At 45.2% G+C, this 24,985-nt stretch overlaps 1 protein-coding gene across 7 annotated transcripts in view; it reads right to left on the minus strand.

The window, feature by feature from the left end:
* Positions 1-1,437: 1,437 nt before the first annotated feature.
* Positions 1,438-24,985, minus strand: part of Atxn7 (ataxin 7) — a 156,281-nt gene continuing 132,733 nt past the window's right edge. For 3 of the 7 annotated variants that reach the window (XM_057769231.1, XM_057769235.1, XM_057769234.1), the window contains 9 exons: positions 22,188-22,431; positions 20,097-20,359; positions 19,562-19,644; positions 15,104-15,351; positions 13,428-13,626; positions 13,013-13,134; positions 7,943-8,921; positions 7,097-7,163; positions 1,438-5,363 (listed from right to left, as the gene is read on the minus strand). In XM_057769231.1, coding sequence (XP_057625214.1) covers positions 5,254-5,363; positions 7,097-7,163; positions 7,943-8,921; positions 13,013-13,134; positions 13,428-13,626; positions 15,104-15,351; positions 19,562-19,644; positions 20,097-20,359; positions 22,188-22,431 — 2,315 coding nt within the window. In that variant the 3' untranslated portion in view covers positions 1,438-5,253. Of the gene's footprint in view, positions 5,364-7,096; positions 7,217-7,942; positions 8,922-13,012; positions 13,135-13,427; positions 13,627-15,103; positions 15,352-19,561; positions 19,645-20,096; positions 20,360-22,187; positions 22,432-24,985 lie in introns of all 7 variants that reach the window. The other 4 variants (XM_057769233.1, XM_057769236.1, XR_009057118.1 and 1 more) reach the window with 4 other exon arrangements.

The raw sequence follows: 24,985 nt of genomic DNA on the forward strand, positions 1-24,985 counted from the left end.
ACAGCACTTTGAGTTCAGACTGGCCCCAGGAGGAGCCCATCCAGTCCTTCCTGTGCCATCCCATCCATTTTCTCTCAGTAGTTACTGGAGGGGACTGAAGTGATGGATATTTTTAAGTCAAAGTGTTAATAGTGTTTGAGTCTCCTCCTCTTGAAAAATTATACTTTGATGGGAACCATGAGACTAAGTGTCCATTTTGGTCCATGAGCTTTGGCTATATAATGAGGGTAACAAGGACACTAGCTTTATAAGATCAAAGTCTTAAACTGCTTACAACAACAAGATCATCAAAACCTTAGAAGAAAGAGACTGGAAAGAATAAAGGTTTTTGTTGTTACTTTGTGTGTGTAAGAGAGCACATGTATGTAGCATGCTGTGGTGCGTGTGCGGTTAGTAGGTAACCTGGAAGAGCCTTATTTACCATGTGTATTATGGGGATCAAAGGTCTTCAGGTTTGGCAGCAAGTGTCTGTACCTACTGTGCCACCTTGCTGCCCTAGGGACAGTCTTTGATTAGGAATTGGGAAGAGTAAACATGTGGTGACTAAGAGCCCGACAATACAGGAAATAGGGAAGTCAGTCCAGGATGCCCTTGACTAAGTGGCTAGATGCACAGACTCAGGAAGTATCTCTCGGGCTTTAGTGGTTACCTCTAAGTCAGTGGGAACATGCTCCTTATGTTCCTGAGGACAAAGGCTCATGACAGTCAGCAGTGGGAACTCCCGTCAGCACCTCCTGTCCAGCAAATTTCATAAATAATCTCCCACAATTTTCACACCTTTGTCCTGTTAGCTCCTTGGCAGAGTTCATTTCTGCCAGTGAAGTCCCACATGCTGAAACCCCAAAGCTGCTATCTGATCCTCGGGACAGTTTCTGGACACACAGTGAAAGGAGTGATATCTGCCATTCCATCAGCTAACCAACCAACCGGAGGAGTAACTGACAGCTCACAAGGCAGGGAGGGGTGGGCCCAGTTTGGCTAGTTCGTGTTTTCAAATGAGTCGCTTCCTTTATTTTAAGCGACAACAAAAAAATTTAGGAAGACGTTCTATCTATACAATTATGTTGTCATGAATAAAACTAAAGTGGCCTTGTAGGCTGTATCAAAGAAGAAACGACACGAGTTCCAGATTTAAAAGCTTCCTCGCAGTAAAAACCTAACACAAACTCAGCTACATGCATCAGATTCATAATGAGCAGATTGAAGCACTATTTCCGTATGCCCGACGTCTGCATTTCTTTCCCATCTCCTTCGGGATGATGCTCATCCGAGGGGAAGCTTTCTGCCCAAGAAGGGGACACTGAGGTCTCTGGAGGATTCAGCCTGCACTGGAGAAAGGCTGAAGTGAAGGATGTGTGGTGTAAAGCTTGGGAGAGGTGCTACAGTGGGGCTTAGTACCACAAGGATGCAGCCAGCCTCGATTGACAAGTCCTAATTTTATTGCCCATTTAATGACATGTTTGTTCAACAAACTTAATTTCTCATAAAGCAAAGCACAACTTTTTCTTATAAATAGTATAAATTATTTTATTTACAGAAACTTGTTACAAAACAAATAGACTATATATTTTTTCTCTTTTAAATATCCAAAGTAATTTTCTATCCCTTGACATTTGTTCATTTCTATACAGCAGCCAACAAAGTCCAGCTGAGATGCTCTTGATTATGTGTACACATTTATCAAACTATTCACACATGGTAACACAGGAGATTGCTTTCAGAACCGAGCTAAAAAAAAAAAAAAAAAAAAAAGCAAAATTCTTTCAAGGCCCTGCATTCACACTGACAATATGTAGTGCTCACTCAGTGATCTGAAAAGGTAAAATGTCTTACAATAAGATGTAAGAATTATTTTCTTTTAAACAATGAAACTTTTAACAATCATTTTTTCAAAGCCCAACTTTTCCCCAACCCAGGACAGAATGGAGACATTAAGAAATCCCTTGGCAACAGAACTCTTACAGGAAGACAGCTGCCTTTCTAAGTTACATTGTTTTTCAAATTAAAAATTTTTTTTCAATGTTCTCAGAGGTACTTCTTGTATTTTTTTTTTAATACAAAATATTTTAAATATCGTATCTTAAACTCTGTATTTCATGAGTGACTAACAGCTGCTGGCAGACAATCATTTATAACCCTTGGTGGCACTGGGTTAAATTACTGTGAACCAAAATGTCTTAATTTTAAAATACCTTATAAAAATTACCAGCCTTGATGGCTTTTAACTTCTCCCCTAAAACTTTAGAAATAATATTTAGGTGGGAAAAGCAAACTCCAGAAGTTCAACTCAGCTTTCAAGTCTTTATCAGAAAATCTGTCTGAGCTGAAACTAGGTTCAGGCACTTTCAGCTTTGTTTTGTTGTTTCCCCCATTAATTTAAACCATATCGCATACTACTAATACAGGTGTGCTCAGAGTGTTATTACACACACACACACACACACACAGGCACGCATGTGCATGCACACACACACACACACACACACGACTAAACAAAGAAAAGCAGTGTGTCACTTAGTTCCATGTAGTCTATCTGGCAATCAGGCAACTGAGAGAAGCTACGCCCACTTCATCTATATTAAACCACTCCCGAGACACTGAAAGGGACAGAGACTTTCACAGAACAGAGGCATCCCTTAACTAAGAGGCAGGTTCTAAACTATTGACTTGGCAGTGAACCACTTCAAATTATAAAAAGGTATTTATTTTTTATTAATTAATAAATAAATACTAGATGATCTCAATTGTACCAAAACAGGATATCAGAAAAAAAGACCTGTGCAAAAATACATATTTAAATATGTACAATTCATTTTTAACAAAATATGTCTTCTGAAATAGGGATACTTCCATATTTATAATAGAACAAGAAATTCCAAAATAAAGATACAAAAGTAGTTTTTTTTTTATAATTCTTTGTTCAGCATTGCAGCACTTTATTTTTGCAGTTTAAGAAAACGGCAGAAGCTGTCATGAATTCTATTGGAAAGAATATAAAAATTATCTTGGTTTTAAATTGACACCAAAGTCTGTCTAGAAACAATCCAAGTACTGCAAATTTGGTTTTTGCAAGTTAATCTAATTAAAAAAAATATTTGTACTCCCATATTTTAAATGGTCTTAATTGTTCATCATCATAAAAAGTAGTTGTCAGAGAAAATAAAATATCTGAACAGTCTAAACATTAGTAGCACTGTTTAGAATATGTCTGTTTGTGACAGGCAGAATCCAAAATGGCTTTTCCTAATGCCGAGGCTCTGTGTGTTACCCGGAGATATAATGAAGTTCAATTAAAACCCCAGTCTAAGAAATCAAATTGTAACACTAATCTAAGCCTCTACTTTATTCTGAATAAGCTTCCTATTGTGGCTCCTATTCACATATTTCGGAACAACATGACCTGTCTACAAATTCCATCACTAAAAGCAACTTAATTTATAACCATCAAGTCCCCTTGGCTCTGAGAATAAATCCTACCCACACCCCATTGCACTTGTCACCAAGTAATTACTATGTAACTGATTCCCTCTTCCCTCCTTCCCCACCACCCGGATGGATGGATGGGACAGCCGAGTGCTCCCTCCTGACTCGACCACACAGGCCACCCATGGTCCCTTCTCATAGCTCTCTCCCAGCATCTTCTTAAAACCATTCACTGACTGAATGCATAAGTAAGATTCTGTTTTCCCTCCTTTAAAAATTCAACATTAGTTAAAGTATCTGCATAAAGTCTCTGTGTTCTCACAGAATAAGGGTAAGTGTAGCAATTCACATTATTAGGCTGGTAACCGAGTGTTTATCCATTCTACCTGCTGTTGACTGAAATTCCCTGAAACTCAAGTGTGTAACCTAAGAATTGTGGGGGAAAGGATGCACTGCCTGCTCTGCCCAGACACAGCCAGGACAAGGGTAGGAGCCTTGGGGACTGTACTCTTTTGGCCACTCTACTGTACTCTCCTAAGCCAGAGGACTTGGCTGTCTGTGCAGGAGCTGTGGTACTGGCCCCAGATCATCCCCACATTCACCGGTAGACAACTTTTCAAGCAACGTCTTAACATATTAAATATTCTTTGGGAATGGGGTACTGAACAATCTTAATAGGGCTTTACACCCCACTGAAGGAAGATGGCTGTCACTATCACAAGAAAGGAGGGTGTGCATGAGTAAACCTGGTGACCCTCGCAGAGCTGCTCCCGTCCATGGCACACACAAGGCTCTCTGACCACCCCTTTCTTGGGGGTCCACTCCTCGGCCGACCTGCATCCAGATAAACATCTCTAGTGGCCTGAAGGGGGCTGTGACAGACACAATGACAGCAGTCCTGAAAGCGGAAACTTACACGAAAGGGGAGTAATGCCTGGGAAAAATTTAAGGACATCATAGTAACTTTAAAAAGGCAAATCTTAAAAAGCAGACTGAGCGAGACGATCAGTCCACCCTGACACACTGTCCAACACGAACGCATTAACGAGAAGTCTGTCTCTTTGGAAACTCTGCAAGGTTTGCCCACTTCATGATTTTTCCCCTCCCCATATCCAGTGTCCCAATTGCTTTTTATCACCAGACTCGTTTTCCTTCTGCTCCATCTTCCTCGTCTTTTTTCTTCTTTTCTTTTTCTCGCACATGTGTTTGCACCATGAAAACTAAGGTTCTGAGATACTTTCAACTTAATATCCGGTTATGAGCAGCTTCAAACCAGGTCTTAAGTTTGGAGAACTCGATGAGCTTCTTATCCCACATGACTTGGAGAGGGTCCGGCCACTAGGTCATGATGCACTCACCAACATCAGTATTCTGTTCCTGAACACTGCTATAAAAATATCTAAAGCCAGATATCCTCTAGGAGGCCAGTCAGGATCAACTCCCTCCCCTTTCTTTGGAAGGCCTCCAGTCTCCAGCAAACAGCTCCTACCTGCTGGAGGGTGACCTACAGGTGAGCATGTGTTCAAAAAAAATTCTGGCAAAGAAAGAAGGAGAAGAGCCTACAGTAACGCTCTTGCTAAAACATTCTTTTGCCCAGCCAATTACTTCAAGAGTGGCTCCATGATATGCTGCAAGTTAAAAACAAAAACAAAAACAAAACACAAACAAAAACTTCTCACAGATTGGTAGCAAGCAGTCCAGACCACTGTAACACTGACAAAGCAATCGGTGGCTGGACTCGATCCAGTGTCCTTTAGGAGTTCTCACTGCTACAGACACAGCTTCAGGAAATCCTTGTCACCCTGGAGCCCACAGGGGTCAGAGAGAGACTCAAAGGCATCGTGGGGTCCAGAGTGCTGAGGAGAGGTGTGGCTTGTCTTCACAAACGTCTGCGGTACTCTTTCCAGTGGTACTGTCAGCTGTCAGGGGCGTGCCTTTGGCTTTCAAAAAGAGGGGTGAAGAAATACATAAGTAAGTGGCTAAAGGCTGTGCTCCCAAAGTCTACACTAGGATACCACACACTAAAGTTCCACTGATCTGCTTGGGCCAGGGAGAGCCATCACAGGGCCAGCTTCAAGCTTTGCAAAGACTGACTTCAGAGAACCGGCAACAAGAGGCAGCTGCCTGGGTTTTCAGCACTCCTGTTTGCCTTCTGGTCTAAGTGTTTTCAAATTTGAGGCCTTGAAGCCATTCTAGGCTCTGAATTCAGAACCAAGCTAGATGTGCTAACACACAGGTGTGGCAGCTTGCACCAAGGCACTGCCCACACACAGGGAGGAAACTCTTGTCCTTCCCATGGGGTAAAAAGGGCCGAGCGGCCATGAACAGACTGGGGTGGGGGGCTACTCATTGCCATGTCTTGGGCTTCCCATATCACTTCTGTGTTCACAGATGTCAGCCCATGCAACAGGACTTTAAAAGCCTTCTCCATAAGAAAGAGCAAGCCAGGGTTTCTACTTTTCTACAAACAGTGCTTGTTTTCAGACAAGGTCTCTCTGTGTAGTCCTGGCTGTCCTAGAACAGGCTGGCCTTGAATGCAGAGAACTACCTGCCTCTGCCTCCAAGTGATGGGATTTAAGATGTGTCACCATGCTCGTTTTCAGGGGTAGATAGCATTGTTTAAAGTGCTTTTAAGTCTTGTGTTTCTCTGAGATTCTTATACAGCTGTGGATCCCTCCCAGCCAGAGAAAACACTCTGTAAGGTTTATAACATTCCCTGATTGTAAGCCAGGGGGTCCCCAGGATTTGTGAAGTAAAATTAAAAATAAAAGACAAAAGCATCTTCAACACAGAAAGTCTTTCTGTAACATCCAAACTTGGACTATCTGGGTCTTCCCAGCCCCATGGGGTAAAGAAAGGGCGGGGGAAAGCTGGCAGACCATAATCCAAACTGTCCAACAGATACGTAGGCTGTAGTAGACTTTTTTTTGCCTAGCTCTGCAATATCTCTCTTTTGCTTTTTTTTTTTGTTTTGTTTTGTTTTGTTTTTCGAGACAGGGTTTCTCTGTGGTTTTGGAGCCTGTCCTGGAACTAGCTCTTGTAGACCAGGCTGGTCTCGAACTCACAGAGATCTGCCTGCCTCTGCCTCCCGAGTGCTGGGATTAAAGGCGTGCGCCACCACCGCCCGGCTGCAATATCTCTTTAAACAGGTGACAAGGTAGGGAGCAGCTGCTCCACGTTGGCGGGACCATATTCCACTCCCAGATCTTCCACAGTCACTGCCAGTCCCTGCTGCTACCTTCACCCCTCCCATTGGTTTCCTGTGGCTAAGAGGAAGGCCGACACAAGTCTAATGTTCCAACTGAAGATGGTGTGCAGGCTCTAAGATACAAATGTAGGGACCTCAGCCCACAGGAAGTTTTGAGGGTGATCCTATTATTTCTTGCTGTGTTTGTACTTCTGCTACATGAATCATAACTATATGAATAACCACAACATGAGCAAAGCAAAGCTCACATTTGCCCAAGTATTCCTACCCCAAAAGGCTGAACTCACACAGCTACTTGGAATTTTAGTAGCTACTTTCCCCGTTCATTTTGGCATTGTCAACTCACACAAATATTGCAGAAAAGTAAATTACTGTAGTAAATGGCTTAACATTTTCTGAAAAAGCCCTAAGCACTTAGGTTCTGAGGATGAGGGACAGGGGAAATAACATAAAAGAGAGCCTCACTTTTTAAGTCAGGGCTCTGGGGTGCTGCTGCTGCAATTCCTGTTCGTAAGCAAGGAGAGAAGATATCCTGATGAATGGAATAACAGGATGAGAGATGAGCTGAAGTTAGGGCAAAAGAAGCTGGAAGAAAGAACTCCATGAAAGACAGTTGGAAAAACAAACAAGAAAGCTGGGGAACAGACAAGATACAGCACAAGCAAGTCGCAACTACTATGAACCCAGTGAGTCCCCTCCTACTGATGGGATGCACAATAACAACACATGTCTTCTTAAGGTAAGCCTTGGAACAAGGCTCAATCTTCAACCTTATTTCCCACCTCCCTTGAAAATAGCAAGGAGAAAATGTGGGTGCAATTAACCAGATATCTAAAACTGCTCAACATAAAACAGTTCAAGCTTTTTTTTTTTTTTTTTTTTTTTTTAGGTTTAAAGTAATTGCTTACTAGAATCAGGTTGATTTCAGCCTGGCTTTCTTCATGGGAACACATTAGAGTCACTACATAGACTGAAAATGCTCCCCACTTCCTTCGCTAACAGAATCAGGATACCAGCTCTGTGCCTTTGCAAAGGGCACCCCTTCAACACTGCTGTCATGCCTGATGCTTTCTTCAGGCCTAGATGCTAAATGCATGTTTGGTTCTATTCAGTAACATCTCTGAAAGGCATAAGACATTCTGTAGAGATGTTTCCCTTCAGATAGACACGGACTTCCCTTTGTTAAAGATGACTATGAAAGCAGGGCATCCACTATAGGCAAACAAACCAACCCAACCAGTTTTCAGAGCAGACAAAGGACCCCAAAAAAGAGGCAACAGAAACACTAGGAGATCAGAGTCCACATCCTACCTGATGAAGGAGGGAACTGTTCGTCAGTCCTTGGGCCCCTGGGATGGTGCCTGTGTGTTTCATGTGGACGTTGTTCATGGCTGGCAATTTGGCAACCTTTGTAGGTTTGCTGCCACTGCTGCAGACATTGCTAGAGCCCGGAGAGCACTTTCTTTTTTTTCCTATGAGTTTGTCTAGAGGAGTGTGTGAGTGTGCAAAGCTGCCCTGTGAGCTGACAGACAGTTCACTGGACTGATGGATGAAGGGCCCAAGAGAAAGAGTGGAGTCACTGCTGTTCATCATCACACTCATCCTCTTGATGGGCTCCGCGGGACTCATGCCAGGAGGAGCCCTTCCTGCCGGCTCATGCCGCAGGCTGGCCGAGTCGGCTCTACCTGTCACACAGCTGAGGCCGAGGCTGTGGGAGGATGCTGCCGGTGACAGGTATGGAGTCCCAGAGTGCGCCACACAGTTTTTCCTGAAAGAGTCCACGGAATGAGAAGAGGAGGAGGAGGATGACGAGGAGGAGGAAGAATGAACTAACGGTGGGGAACTGCTTTTGCGTTTCTTTCCTGAGCAACCACTGGCACTGCTACTGGCACCGTGACAGTTAATGCTGTTACCAGAAGACTCCTTGGGCCTTACAGACTTGCTAGGTTTCAATTTCTGAGGTTTTTTGGACAGAGGGGAGGAGGGGACTGAAGAGAGGCCGGAGGGTGTGGAGGGGGATGAGGATGAAGCAGAGACTTGTCTGGATTGCATACTGCACACAGGATCCATTGCCCCAGAAACAGCAGGCTGTGCATTGAGAGTGGTTCCATGAGCTGGTACCGATTTGCTATTTGGGGAGATGCAGGTAGATGACAGCAGAACTGAGGATGCAGAGACAGTGGTTGCTGCAAAATAGCTGATCCCACCTTGGGATGTCGGCACAGAATTTGTCCGGTGAGGAATACGGGCAGAAACAGTTGATGTGGTACAGGGCACTGGTGGGATCTTCCTGTAAAAAGGAGATAGCACGGTGAAAATGACCATAGCTAACCATGAACACTTACCATACTATAGCTGACCATGCATGGTTATAGATAGGCACCCCTTTATCACATACTCTGATCACAAAGATCAATTCAAAACACAAACCAAATCCTGATGTATCTTTCCTTCCAACTCTTGATGCTTCCCGGGGCCCGGAAACACTGTGCATGCCTCTCCCCTGCCACAGCTCTGGTGACTTCAGGCTCCACTGCAGATCCGGAGCAGCAATCTTTCTTACACGCCACAATGCAAGACGCTGCATGTCCTCACACCCCAAGCGCACGCCACGACACAAGAACTCCTACATGTCCTCACACCCCAAGCCACATGCCACAACACAGGAACTCCTGCATGTCCTCGGTCTGGCCACTCTAGTTAGCTCTGGCCTCTGCTCATCACTTTAATTTCGACTCATCACTTTCTTAAGACGTCTGCCCCGGGGCGGGAGAATTGGCTCAGTGGTTAAGAACACTGGATCCTCTTTCAGAAGACCCAAGTTCAATTTTCAGCATCCGCATGACAGCTCACAACTGTCTGTAATCCAGCTCTAGGGGATCTGACAACCCTAATACAGACATCAATGAAGGTAAAACTAAGTCTGTCCTGACCACCATGCCTTGCTTGCATCTCTAAAGACCCCTGGTGATAGACTTTGTGAGGCTGGAAGTGACTTTAATATGAGACCGCAAAGCATGTACTCCTTCACAGTTGCTGTAACCCACAACATATGCACCATTTTATCCTTAAGGCCTGGAATACAATACTCAAATACTGAGGAACTTCATTCAATCAAAACTCAGTCACTTAAACAACAGGCAGGCTGTGACCGCTTGCCTAGACACTGCACAGAAGACAAATCCAGGGCTTAGGTGATCCAAGGACATGTTTGTAATGTCTGGGTAAGGTGCTGATTAGGGATGAGATATCCATTTGGAGAGTCAAACACGAGAGATATATGCCCTTTTCTTTTAGCTCTGAGTTTTAAAAAAATGTGACAGCATCAAAGAGAACGAGAACCTAACAAGCCTGACGGCAGCACTGGAGTCCAGGTAACAACAGGACAAAGCGGCACAGGCCGATGGGGCCAACAGCTCAGGAGTCTGGAAGACGGCAATTGCTTGAGCCAAGGGACGAGAGTATTTTGAGCAACACATGACACCTGTACCTATTAAAGACCAACAATAAAATGGGCTGGGGAGACTGTGCCAAGACCACCCTACCTTAGCCTGGATGCGATGGCCCTGGCTGACTCACAACCCCAGGGAGCTTCTCCACATTCAAGGGACAGATGTGGCCTGAGATGTTGCCATGTGACTTCACTACTAACATTAGGAATTAATGGCTGTGCTTGTTTCTACTTTAAAACTGCACTTCTGTATCTCCACTCAGCTGCACATTACAAGCACTTACACAGCTTAAGCCACAAGCATACTTATCACACGGGAAGTCTCAGGGGGAGCACATAGACGTTAGCAGATTCAATGTGGAGTCTACAGTGATAAGCCTGGCCCTATCCTTGTGATAGTCACTGATATTACCTAAGAGGTTTTTCAGAAATGTGAATTACCAGACCTCAGCCCAGACAACCTCAGTAGAATCTGTCTCGGAACAACATAACCCAGGCAAGCTCTTGCATGTACGCTGCTCACTGGCTGCAGTAACTGACTATGGCCACTAGGTGGCTCGTGAGGCCGGGACTTAAAAGACCAGGCTGCCTGAAAACAAATCCTAAGAAAAAAAGGGTTTCTTCCTTAGGCAACGTGTGAACCTCTTGGAACAATGATATAACTGCTTCCTCTTTTAAAAGATCTAACAAGCCAGATAAAGTTATACAAGAAAACAATAAAGAGAGTGCTGTATGTAGAAACAGGAGACTGGGGAACTGACACCCCAAACTGTGAAAGCACCTCTGGGTGATGTCTGTCCCATGCCCTTCCCAGATCAATACAGAGCAGGGTTCACAGAGATCACAGGAGCCTGAGATGGCCTTGGATCACGGCAATGCGCCACAGAAAGGGCTGGGCAAACTCCACTACTGTTCAGAGCACCCAGGAGCTATGAGGACTCCAGGCTCACATCCTCTTTCTACTGACACCCAAATTTACTGCGGGAGCAACTAAAGGGCAAGGGGACAGGACTGCTGCTGGAATAGGCCTCTCCTAGAAGGAAAGCGCTCCTGCTGAGCCGGTATGACAGGACCCAGACACTGTGGCAATATCCTGCAGTATGAGAGGCCCCTGTGCAGTTCCCTGGTGAAAAGTGCTAAGCTCCCCCAGGACATTCAGGACTGTGAGAAAAGGTTGCCCAGAAATCAACTACAGCGCTCCTGCTGCAGGGAGCATTTCTACAACATGGCTGGGTCTCAATCCACCTCAAGCTAACGCATCACTGAACCACACATATTCCCCATAGCCACACTGACTTTAAGAACAGGTCACAGGGTTAGGGTGCGTGTAGCTCAGTGGGTAGAGTGCTGGCTGAGCGAACATACAGCTGTGGGGCTGATCCACAGCACCACATGAAACCAGGCATAGTGTGCCTGTAATCCCAGCATCTAAAAGACAGAAACTGGAAGATCAGAAGTTCAAGGTCAACTCTGGCTTCACAGCAAGATAGGCCAGCCTAGGATAAAAAAGCAGCTTCTGTGGATAAATGAGCCAGAGTTCATGTTAATGGACATGAGGACTAAGTAATGAGGTGGTCTTCCTCACAGATCTTGCCAGAGCAGAGGGCCAAGCCAACCTCAGAAACCCGCTTTTTCAGAGCTCACGGTTCCTGTCCACATACGCCACTAGGAACAAAACCATTTCTACTCCACTGCTGGCTGCAGATCACTTAATGATCCAGGAAGGTCAGCAATGTGGACAGGTGTGCTATCCCCTCAGAAAGGAGAGAACTGCAGAAAGAAGGCCAGAGCGACACTGGCTGCCCTCAGTCTACTTGGCACCGCACAAATCCAAGTCCAATAATGTCATGGGGACAGACTTACTGACAAGGCCCCGACCAGCTGTAGCTGACCACCAAGAAACCAGGTGGTAAGAGCAACTGGCCTCGCTATCATCCGTTCGAAAGGTGGTGGACAGGGGGCGACCTGAGAGTCCCCTGTAATAAAATATCTTACTGAATACAAGTTTTCCCCAAATATTCTTCTAAAAGATATTCCCAAGTGAAAAGAGCCGTGGAAATGCTCTGCAGCAGTCACAGAAGCCGCAGCAGTGCCGCGCTGAGAGCGCTGCATCGGAAAAGGAGCTTACTTGAAACCAGGGTGTGTTTCTGGCCAAGGATCCCTTCTTATAAGCTTTTAGTAAATATTAGGATTCATAGTGCTATACAGGAGTGTCCACGGCTGGGGTGACCCAGCTAAGGACAAATGGAAAGCTGCAGCCCAGCCAGCTCACCCCTGAACACACAGTCTCAGTGCTGCCTGGCCCTGCTGGCCTCTCGGGCCTTGTCTCCTTATATACCTGCGCTCTTGTTTCTCAAACCATCACCTTTCTGACTAGGCACCCTCACACATCAGGTTTCTTCTCGGGAAAGCAACACGCCTCACGCCAGTGACAGTTTTCCAGACCCATAGTCTACTATCTTCCCATATCAGCTCTGTTTGGAAACAAACTGCCACCTAGCGGCCCCACCACTAACCTACTGTGGGACCTTGTATATCTGTTGATTAACTAAAAAAAAAAAAGATAACCATAGTCATGTAGCAAAGACTGGTAAAAATCAATAGCTACCAATCCCCAGCATAGAGCTAGCTCCCGGGAAGTGTGTTCAGTATCTGATAATGAGCTGTGATCTTTGCTGTTAGCTGGCTTTCTTGTGTTCCTACGGTATAATGAGGTCTTTACATGTGGGAGTTCTTCTACTTTGAGCCCAGAACAGTAAATGAAAACAGGGGAAGAATAGGTGCTTTCTTCTCCCTGCTGCTGTCTAATGGCTACCTCCCCGTTTAGATAAGCAGCCAGTCTTAAAAAATGGAAAACACAACTTAAGGTCATCAGGAAAATACATCACTGGGGCAGGTCGGCCCTGCCCCCACCACCAAAAGGCACTTACTTCCATAGCTGTGCATTCAAATGCTTCTCTACCATGAGGTTAAGGGCACATCGAAGCCGGTTCCACCTGGAGTCAAACACGTAATAACCTCTTCCAATCTGCCGGCTCCCAAATGTGCAAAACTGAAAGAGACACAGTGAGCGCACAGTGAGCGCAGCGCCACTTCCGCGGCCAGCAGAGGTCAGGGCCCTTTCACATTCAAGAAAGGAACAAGACACCAAGGAAAAGACAGAGCTGAAAGGCCTTGAGTACCAGAACCCATGAAACTTGTGGGCAATAATGCTGGCCACTAATTTTGAGGAAGAGTGAAGGAAAAGAAAGAATAGAAGGCCCCAGAAGGAGTACACAGGTGCGCAAGTTCAGTGCCCTGTCTACCTGCACTGGGGAGGCCACCGCAAGCAGAAGCAGAACTTACCGATGCTGGCTGAGGATGGTGACCTGAATAATGACAGTCCAGTTTTTCAATAGACTCTTCTTTGTCATCACCTTCACCCTCCTCACTGGATAACCGAGAAACTGGCTCAGTGGCAGGCAAGGGAGGGTGTGGAGACTCGTGACTTGGAGGAGGGTCAATGGGGGTACTCCCACCTTGCTGAGCAGGGCAGCCTGGAGGCCTAAATGAAAGGCACAGCTCAGAACAATGGTACAAGCTGGTCATCAGCAGCCTTATCTCAGACACATACCTAAAACCACAGAGGATGGAGGAGGGGAAGCAGGCCCATCAGCCCTAAGGCAGCATGATTACTCTGTGTGTGTGTGTGTGTGTGTGTGAGTGTGTGAAGCAGGTCCACTAGCCCTAATGCAGTATGCTGACTCCCTGTGTGGGGATGGGGTGGGAGGAAAAGGGGGGGTACTCTCCTTAGCATTCCAGTTCGAAGGTGAGTGTCAGATACAGCCAAAGGCAGTTTATAGCTTTCTGTCCCCCGGAGTCATCTGGTGTCCAAGCCCCTCTTCCACTGTCTATAAAGAACAGGGGCACACGTGGAACTGGAGAGGATTCTTGGGCTGACTGTTCTTCATATTCCACAGTATTTCCTCACTATTGCATCTGTATGGTCACTGGCAAAGAGCTCTAGTGTGGGCTTAGGGACAGGAGGGGGACACAGCGAGGCAGCATTACTACCTCACAAGGAGAATGATGTTCTCTCCCTACCTCCAGGATGGCCTAGTGGTCCCTAAATAAATCTAACTCTTCAGATGAAGATCTTCATTGAGAAGATGCCAAAGAAGGGGCACAGAAGGAATCTTTTCCGAGACCTGACTATATTCTTGGAAGCCCTCACTGAGCACTCTCTACTGCCTTGTTTCTAAACCACAGAACTCATGGCGGGCTGTTCTGACATGTCCAAGTACACACTTAGGTTATCCTGAGGGAGACGCTTGTACCTAATGGAGTTATCCCAAGGATCATACATAAGAGTGTGAAATGAAGCAGCAGCAGCAGTCAGGGGCTGACACACCAGCAGAAGCCCCATGGCCAACTACTAAACAGCACACTGCATCCTTACACCCCAGCCCCACAACCCTGTATCTTTAAATAGGTCCAAAGTCCTTGACTTCAGCTTTGTTGATCATGCACAAGCACATATAAACGCTCTTCTCACTGTCTCTGAGTTATGTGCACACACTAAATTCTTATTAAATCACTCTGACTCACTGCTTTCCAGGCTGCTGAAAGGTCTACTTTATGCTGAAGACAAAGTTCCCATGAGTGAATGAAAACCCATGTTGATAAACAGATGTAGGAAGGTTCATTTCTCACTATACGGCAAAGCCATCTGGGACATTCCTACTGGGAACCCAAAGGAAAGACCAAGTCTCAGCTCTGCTTATCAGGGTTAAGAGAAACCTGGCACAGGGCCACCAGAGGGCAGGAATGTCTAGCTTTACACTAGTGTTTCATTTATGCCTAGGAGCTCTGGTGAAAATTTACTGAAGACTTCAACAGTGTTTACAGTAAAACACAATTTAAAAAATATCAATTCCCATTTTCACAGTGGCACAGACTTCTTGACAGCACAGCAGTGCAGGACACGTGGCATCCAGACACCTGTTCCCTGAAGGAGGGACATGGCTGGAGGCTTGGCTTACCTTGGAAGACTAGGGGTATGAGGTTTCGGTTTACTAGCTAAGAAAGGCTTTGACTCTGAAGAGAGGTGTGGCTCCTGTGGCATCCGAGGAGGGGTGGGGTGCGGGTCCCTGAGAGGATGTGGTGGCTGCTGAGAGTCTGGATGGCGAATCAATTCCTTTTCCCTGGTTTTGTTTTTGTGTTCGGCCAATAACACATCAAATCGTTTTCTTCTACCCTGAACAGCTCTCCGCTGGGTTAAGGAATGTGTCTACAATAGACATGTGCAAAAGTAAACAAAAACAACAAACACAGAAACTCAGGAATTTTAATAAAAAGTTTAATGTGCTGTATATCCCCATAAAAAAGCATGTGCTAGCTTTCAAAGATAAGACACCTCTCTATTTACTCAGCTCTTTTCTCTTCGGCAGCTAGAATCACAAGACTGCAGCTTCCATCAGTAGGAAGAAGCTTGGGCATGCTGTTCCACATGAAAAAAGGAGTGACCCTAGCTGGGCCACCTGCACAGAAACGAGTATCAAACAATACGAAGGGCGGACACTCATGCTTTGTGCCATTAAGGAAACTCAGGCCTTTTATGAATTTCATTAAAGAAAAAACCGAAACCTCGGGACAATTTAAAATTCTGAGTAATAATTTAAATGCATATTGGCAAACTATTTTTTTAGTAACTGAGGACAGAAGTTAATGAAACTGCTTTTCTCTAATAAAATAAGTTATGAAGAAAGAAGGGGTCACTGAGAGAAAAGAAAGAACCCAAGGCAGAAAGAAAGAGAACTGTGAACCCTAAGAGCCAGAAATGCAGTAAACACCAGAATCACACAATGGGGCTGGGCTCTCATGTGTCTAGATGGTATTTCTGAGACAGGAAACGGGCACACAGAGAGAGTGGCAGTTTTGGCTTTAAAAAGGTGATTAAGATAAGCCAATTCTTGGTCAAATATTACAAGAAAACATCACATTATCAAATGCATTTGATAGTCATAGATATTTCTAACCACTAACTTCATTTTCATCCATGTGCGTCTGTAAGTAGGCACCAGCATGTGACGTCAGAGGGCTGGGAGAAGTGACAGAAGGCCGAGAGCCACCAAGGTCGGTGCTGGAAGTGAACGTTAATCTCCTGGAGGGGCAGCACAGACTCTTAGCCAAAAAGCATCCTACAGCCTCTGATATTTTTAAAAGCAAATATCCAAAGTCCAATGCCATTCCAATCATAAGACAAAGTTGACTCTTCAAGAGTGACATGATCAGAGTTAAGGTAACCTAACCAACAGTCAAGTCCAACCACTGCAGAAGTCATTCTGCATGGCCGAGCTCCTCTCCTCACCTACTAACACCACTGCCACTTGGGTCTAAAGTAGATGGACACCAATTCCCAGAATCATTAACGACAATGGCCTTATCTTCTTTCTATGGATACAGTGGATTAATCTGAACGTTTACACTTTTTAGGTTACAGAATTCCAAAACAAATGGTTTATGTGTACACATTCATGACTCACTGCACTAACCACACATAGTGGTCTAAAGGTCTATACAGCATGGCAGCAAAGCAACACATGCGAGAAGCATGCAGAGGATCATGCCTCTAACCCTCATGGGAGCTTAGGTCAGCATGGATCTCCTCCTTGGAGGACAAACTGCAAACTAAGTTGTACCCAAAATCTGGCACAGATAAATTTATTACCCTCAATTTCTGGTAATATGCAATATATTTTTTACAAGAAAGCAACTTAAATGAAAATAAGGAACTTTATTCTGCTCATTACTAGAAGAACAGTCACCATTTAGCAAATGCTTCAAACAAAAAGCACATAAAAGGCCTTTGCTGAACAGACAGTTCAGAGGTTAAGGGTACTGGCTGCTCTTCCAGAGGACCCTGGTTCAATTCCCAGCACCCACATAGTAGCTCAGAACCATATGAAACTCCAGTCTTAGAGGATCTGAACCTTCTTCCAGACACCATGGGAACTGGCAACATGTGGTGCACACACATAAACACAAATCAAACACCCATATACATGAAGAATTTTAGAAAACATATAAACAATGGCCCATCAATACATGTAGAAAGAATGAATGGACATATCCTGGTATTGTTTGTCTCTCTAGGTCAATGTACAAACATCTTCTAATATTTGACTGTATTAAGTTGGCTCTGAGGAGCATGACATGCTCTAAGACTCTTGCATGCTGCCCTCAGCTGCTTGGAGTTCCATGCACTGCCTCCTTCCTTTCTTCCTGGGCAGCTTCCGGCCCCTTTCTGGCTCTAGTCTAAGGTTCTGTGACATGAAAGGGCCGTCACTCATACTTCCTCTGATTCTTCGGTGCCACATAAGCCAGAATCCAGTTTCACTCCTGTTTCTTTGGCTGTGATGCCTTCAAACCTTCCTCCTCTAGACCTTCCCAATCCAAGCCTCTCTCCTGTCCATAAATCATCTGTAATAACAGATTATACAGTGGCGCTTACACTCAGAAACCATTCTTTACTAATTCTCTGTTTCCTGCCTCCTATTGTAATGTCCACAAGCTAGAAGACATGCATTGATTGTATTAAAGTCTGTAACTTGTAGGACTTCAAATACGGTTTGTGCTCAGAGTTGTGTGCAATGGAAAGGTTATTATCTGGTACAGTGACAAGGAAGAAGGACAAAAGCCAACAGTTACAAATCCCCTGCAGAAAGGTACAGTAGCAGGCTGTGTGAGAAATGTACCAGTGACAACAGTGCAGATGGGAGCAGATGGCCAGCAGCTCCCTGTCGGTCACAGCACCCAACAGTCTACGTCCAGGACATAAGAGACAGGGCATCAACCATGGACACGGAGATAGGGCTATCAGGCATGTTAAGTCCTACAGAATGAACAGTGTTAGGCCAAAGAGAAAGCAAAGACAACGAGAACACACAAAACAGTGGGAGATAGGAAAAGCACCGTCAAGGTGCAGGCCTAACTGGAGCTGCGTTCTCTACCACTCTCATGCTAAACTAATGCCAATCAGGCCTAAAGACACAAAAAGCTCAGAACCACACTACTAACAGCAATGACCCTTCCAGCACAGCAGAACAATGTGCGCTATTGAAAGGCAAAGACGGCATACAGCTGTACACGGGCAGGTCACTTGGCAGTGAAGGCACAGGAAGGAGACAATGAAACTCCCTGAAGACTTTATAAGACATCCAAACTCACAAAACTCAAGAGTGAAGACGTAGTCACTCAGGTCATGGGGACAAGATGGAACTAAAGTTTCCCATCAACAGAGAGAGGTGCTCCTTTAAGAAGATGGGTGCTGGTCAACAGAATGCCAAAAACCAACAATACCATACTCCACACTGAAATATCAGGAAACGACCAGCTGCTTCATGGATCATGTAAAAAGCACATCTAAGATAAATAATCATTGGTAACACATTTCTGGGCAACCCGTGTTACAAAGAGCCAGGTGGGCAGGAGGGGCAGAGAAGAGGTGAAGTTATTCCCATGACGTGGAACATAGGTAAGCACTGCTTTCAAAACTGCATTTATCACACGTCAAATCGTGACAGACTCTAGGGGCCATCATCAAAAACCAATAGCAACATACAACTATATCATTCAATTAGTAGTCTAAGTAAGGAAGAACAGTTAGTTCTAAAGCATGGGCTTTTCACCTAGAAATCTGATCCATGCATGCATTTTTCCCAATGAGAATAAGGCTTACAATTTTTTGAAAGTTGGACGTTTAAAAGTTTCAGATTTCCCAGAACATTTAGATCCCTGTTGTGATGACAATGGTAGCCACACACCTGTAATCCCAGTGCTTAGGAGAATTACTTGAGTCCAGCATCTCAAAGAGCAATCTGAGCAGGAAGACCCATTTCAAAGCAGCCCCACTGCATAAAATGGTAGTCACAAGAATTAAATTGAAATCTAAATTAACAACTGTCACATGGGCCAGTAAGACAGCTTAGTGGAGAAGGGCACCAGGCATGAAGACAAAGGGTTTCCAGAAGCTGAACGGGGTAGCCAACTTCTCCAAGCTATCCTCTGACCTCACATGAGCCACAAAAAAAAAAAAAAAAAAAAAAAAAAAAAAAGGGGGAACAAAATAATCAAGCAGTAAGAGCACCTAAAAGTGATGGTGGTGGAAATATCTGACTCGTGCAAGATGTACTCAGTCCTCCATGTGTGTGCTGTGTGCTCATACACGAAGATGTACGTAAAAAATAAATTAAAATTTTATGAGAAAAGTAAAGCCCCTTGCACAGGTAAAGTCATGGTAACTCACATAGTTACCAATTTTGTAAAATTGACATTTTTTTTTTTTTGGTCACAACCTGTTACTTAATTTACACCACCAAGGATAGCCAGAGAGCACTGGCTCCTTGTGGGTGGGAGAGCTGTGGGAACAGCATGGGAATGGTATGGCACTAAGAGCCCCGTGCACACCAGCCTTCACTTCTGCTACAGAAAGCACCAACCTTGCAAGTCAAAGACCTGGTGCAGGGCTTCTTGGTGTCCAGATCGATGACCCCACAGTGGATATCAGGATCAAACTCTCTTTCTGTCAGGAACACACAAACATTACTGCAGCAGGTGTATCAAACATTACCTTCATTTTTTAAATAAGAGGAAATCTCAAGGCAGAGAAATTAAGGCTATAATAAGATGTGCCACAGTATTAATGAATGCACTGCAGATGAGGTGTGAGCACGGAATGAACTTTACTATCCTCACTGAAAGGCTGCAACTACTACCAGGTGCCTGCAAAGATTTATTTTGCTTAAGAGTATTTATATTCAGAAAAATCGTGAGGAACAAATTTTCCTTACAGCACACAAGTAAGTGTGTGCATACACTAGCAAGAACGCTCTTTAAAAGCTGGAGTAAAGACAGGTCCACCCTGAAGGAACCTCTCCTCATGGCTCACGCTGACCAGCTTTAAGAAAGCCTTTCGTTTACAATCTACGCACACCCCGTCTGGATACAACTTTAAGACTGTATATTGTTACGTACCTGATAATCTCTTATTTAAAAACTTCCTGCTATTAGAGCTGTCTTCAGATTTCTTTTCAAGAGTGGGCATTGCAGGAAGCCCTTTGCCATTCAGAATCTGTCCAGGTGAAGGCAAGGTTGGCTTTGGTATTGAGGGGCAGTTAAGGCCAGGCTTGACTGCAGAGCTCACAGTAGCAGGACAGGCCGGCCCCACTGTGGATTTCAGTAGTGTGCCATCCATCTTCGGATGCATCTTTTCCACCTTCACAGAGGGCGTCATGCTGCTGCAGGGGAAATGAGAATGCAATGAACGGGTGCGCAAAGGGTGGGGGCAGAGCCCAGACCTACCTGCCTCTGCACAGGCTCTGGGAACAACCTTGTGCATTTTGTCTGAATCACTAAGAAAGGTGAGTGGTAGGGCTGACAGATCTTGACAAAAAGCCCAGTGTATAAGATTGACCTGCTTTATCCTTTCAGAAACAGTTTCCCACAGAATAGTTAGTTCTCTCCCTTCCTCCCTCCTTCCTTCCTTTTCTGTGTGGTGGGAACACACCCTATCTGAACCCCAGGCAAGCACCGGGGAGAACCGAGTCAGCTGTGATCGCAGCCATTCAGTAAACCTGCTGTCAGTGCAGTTTCCAAGCAAAACATGGAGCGATCCAGAAAAACCAAGATGGCACCTCGGAATCCCAGGAGAATACCTCACAAGAACCTTCATTTTAATGCAAGAAATTATTAAAACAAACATGATTGAGTGCATGCCATTCGAGCCTGAAGCAGCTCTGCTTCCACCAACAAGGAAGACTATGCTGAATCACTGCATGGCATGCTACTGTTCAGGCTCCCTAGTCCCTGAATACAGGGCATGAGCTTAGCATAGACACACCTGGCAACTGCTTGGTGAACAGGAAGACCCGCGCCACTAACAACAGTTTCTCTTATGATCTAACTGACACTATCGCTTTGTTGCTTGGTAAGTGATGTCAATAAAACCCTAATTGGTTCATTTGGTCCCCTTCTAAGCCTTTACATGACAATGGAGGTTTGGGTGTGTGTGTCTACAAACTCTGGTGGAGTATGGACTCTGGGAGCTGTTAAGCTAACAAGCTATTTAAACATTGCCCTGTCGTGAAGACTTTCAGACAGCTATAGAGGTGACAGTCAAGTTTCCCCTGCTTGGGGACTCAGACGCCAGGACTAACAGCAGTGAAGGCCTGCACTGGAACAGCCGGGCACGACAAAGCTGCTGCACGCTATCCTGGCTTCCCAGCTGACAGGGCTCTCGAGTAACAGCAGGTACTGTTTTCTGAGATAACCAAGGTTATTAGATAATAGGAACGAAATGTACGGCATACCCTCCCAAAGGAAAGGCTACTTGCCACCAGGTTAAGCTACTGATGCTTCTGTCAGTACACACTACTGCTCCTTCAAGTGGCCTCGAGGAAGCTCTGAGGCTCAGACCAGCTCAGAAGCTTATCAAAGCCATGCCAGGCAAGTGAGAACTACTTCCAGTCTTTCCTCCTCACTGCTATGACTTGAACCCAAGCCAGCAGGAAACCCTGTTTTGTTTTTTTTGGGGGGGGGGCGCTCCACCTTCGCACCTCTCTACTATTAGCAACAGAGGAAGTGGAAAGCCAGTGGCCACTCATTTGTGCAAAAGCCAGGGGCCAGACAGACACCTAAGTGCCTTCAGCCCTGTGGTGGCTTATGCCCATCAGTGCCTCACTTCCACCAGGAAGAAACACAAGCAGGATTTGAACCCAGGCCTACACAACTTACAGGTCTTCTAACATAAAGCATCTCAACCTGTGCTTCCTTTTCCCATGTGAAAAGAGAGATAACAATACAGATTCCCCAGGGCTGTTATGGTCAGTATACGACATCACGGACAAGCAGAGCTCATTTTCAACAACACACACAGGAAAGGAGCAATATTACCAGTCATATCATTATTCTGAATAGCTTCCCAAACAAGGTAGGGAAACAGAAAGAATTAACAGTGCACTTGACCCTCCCCCCAGTGACCTTCACAAGGGCTCACGGGCACTCTTGGCACCCACACAGGACTCCTCCCTGCAGGTAACCCTCACAAACCCACGTGGCCATACTTACACTCTACCGTGGAGGACTTTAGCCTGCTGCATGGGCCTGATGTTCCCCCTGGGCGGCAGTTTCTCTTTGGGCAATTTGATTAACCTGGGGCTTGACGAGGATGCGCAGAGGACCCCTCCACTGGAAGAGCGGCCGCTTCCACTAGCACTGCGGCCTTTGCTTTTGGACAGAGAGGGGAGGAGGGAAAATACTGATGTGTGAGGAGCAGCCAAGGAAGGCTTGCTAGATGAGCTATGTCTTCTTTCTGAAACAGAAAGCAAAGGACAGGTTTCAAGCAAGTCTCCGTCAAAGGGAAAGCTGAGCAGTTCCCTGATTAACACATCTATATCAAAACACAAATCATCAAGTAAAGCATTCAAAACCCAGCAGAAGCTTTTTGTTTTGTTTTTTAAAACACGGTTTCTCCACCCCCACCCCACCCCGCCCCCTGAGACAGGGTTTCTCTAAGTAACCCTGGCTGTCCTGTAACTCTCTGTAGACCAGGCTGACCTCACATTCACAGAGATCTGCCTGCCTCTGCCTCCCCCGGGTGCTGTGCATGCACTTCCACTACCTGGCAAGTGCATCAGTTGAAGAAAGCACCCATGCAGGCCCCACGGCCTTCTCAATACAGCCCCGCTGTTTACAGTGTGTATCAACATAAAGAGGTTTACCATGTGAACCCATTCTGGACACAGGAAATCACAGAGAAAGCTATGTGATCATCGCAGAGCTCTGCTCCCTGCCCTCCCGGTGCCTGCATCCTCGCCAGCACACACAACACCTCTACCAGCCGACGACACCAAACCAGATGTTCCAGGACCATCTTACTGCTCCCTGAGCATCTGCTAAACTTTTCCACTCAATCTTTTCAAACCCCTCCCACCTTTATAAAAATAATCTCACTTGACTACAGATGGCGTAACTCCGCTTCACACCACTAAGACGCCAAAGACTAAAGACAAAAATATCACAAAGAACTAGGCCTGTTTCTTTTTTCTGCTTTTGAAACTAGGAAGTAATTTATGAGTAAGTGCAGTCTACAAAGGTGCAGCTGAGAATCAGTCTACCTACCTCAGAAAAAGGTTTTCTGACGCAGACCACTCCAAAGCAAGACTGCTGAAAGCCACCACAAGAAACAGTCACTGGTGGCTTTGTTGAGGACCTGTGGGGTGGTTTAGCTGCAGCCTTCAAGTCCGAACTTAAAACCATAGTGTCTTAATTAAGGTTTTAACAAGATACGTGAACCATTAATGTCACAATATGGAAAGCTGTATAGATATTTAAAACATTAATTGTGCTGAAATCGGTCACTACAAGAACCATTTAAATAGCTACTTTCCAAATCTTCTTTTCTCAGGGAACCTAGGACTTACTTCTAGAGGGCTCATACTTATTTATTTACTTATTTTATTTATTTATTTGGAAACAAGGTTTTTCTACCTTGAGATGGAATTTTTTTTTTGTTTTTTTGTTTGAGACAAGATCTGCCTGCCTCTGCCTTCTAAGTGCACCACCACTAACTGGCTAGTTCTGTAGTCTGGTACTTCAGAGCCAGGTTCACACAAGACAAATGATATTACCAACAGAAATATCCAAATTCTCCAAACCCACACCATGGAGGGCACAATCAAGTTAAAAGGCTAACCTGAGAGCCAACTGAACGTGCTTTGTTACCCTGCCCTGGCTCCCACTCCCACCACGTGAAACTTGTGAGTACAAGGAAGTCACTCTACAGTAAGCTTAGTGGAATATTTAGTCTTCTTTGGTACCTAGAATGTTTTATTCTAAATTTAGTTTTTCTAGATTGGAATGGTGGTATTTGGTTCCCACACAGGATGCTGAGGAAGGTTGAAAGCCAGCCTGGACTGATGACTAGACCAGTTCTAACTGCACAATGCCCTCCCCCTTCCCCGCCATACAGAAACAGACAGACAGTGTATGCCCGCATACACACATCACATTTAAAAACAAGGAGATGCAGTTCAGTTGTAGTTATGTCTGAGGTTCTAAGGGCGACTACCAGTTCTGTAAATCTATTTAATTTTTTAAAAGTCAAAGAGCAGGGCAGTGGTGGCACATGTCTTTAATCCCAGCACTCAGAAGGCAGAGGCAGGCGGATCTCTGTGAGTTCGAGGCCAGCCTGGACTACAGAGCTAGTCCCAGGACAGCTAGGACTGTTACACAGAGAAACCCTGTCTCAAAAAACCAAAAAGTCAAAGAGAGCAGCCCAAAGTTAGCCCTTCTTTTCTGTTATTCCGAAATGCTCTGAGCACACAGCAAAGTCCTAGCGTTCTTCAGCAACAACTGTAAAGTCATGTCAGCAGCTGTGCCACCTGCCTGGCACAACAAAGAATTTCAGGAGCCCGCTTCTGGAAACAAGTCTTCAGTTAACATGATAAAGACCAGCTCAGTTTTTCTTCAGATAAGTAGTGTTTTCAAATTTTAGCTGCCCAGGGATTCTCATCTTTGCTACAGCAGAATGACTCAAAGAGCTTTCAAAACTCCTGAGTGAGAGAGAGCACGGGGACTGTAAGTGCCTGTAAATCAGAGTTCAGAGAGGCGGACGAGAAAGATCTAGAGCTGAAGGACGGCTTCAGCTGTATCAAGTTCAAGGCCAGGCGAGACTCAACACAAAGACAGGCCAGAAGATATGAAGACAAAAAGATGCTGCTGTGTTAACTTGCTTTTTCTTTCCTCTCCGAGTATTACTAAGAATGGAGAGCCCTCAGAATAGGCTGTTCATGGTGAATATCTATGAATAACAGATATCCAAACCAAGAAACATGCAATCCACAATAACATAAAACATAAAAAAG

This window comes from Chionomys nivalis, chromosome 5 (assembly GCF_950005125.1).
Source record: "Chionomys nivalis chromosome 5, mChiNiv1.1, whole genome shotgun sequence".
Taxonomy (NCBI): domain Eukaryota; kingdom Metazoa; phylum Chordata; class Mammalia; order Rodentia; family Cricetidae; genus Chionomys; species Chionomys nivalis.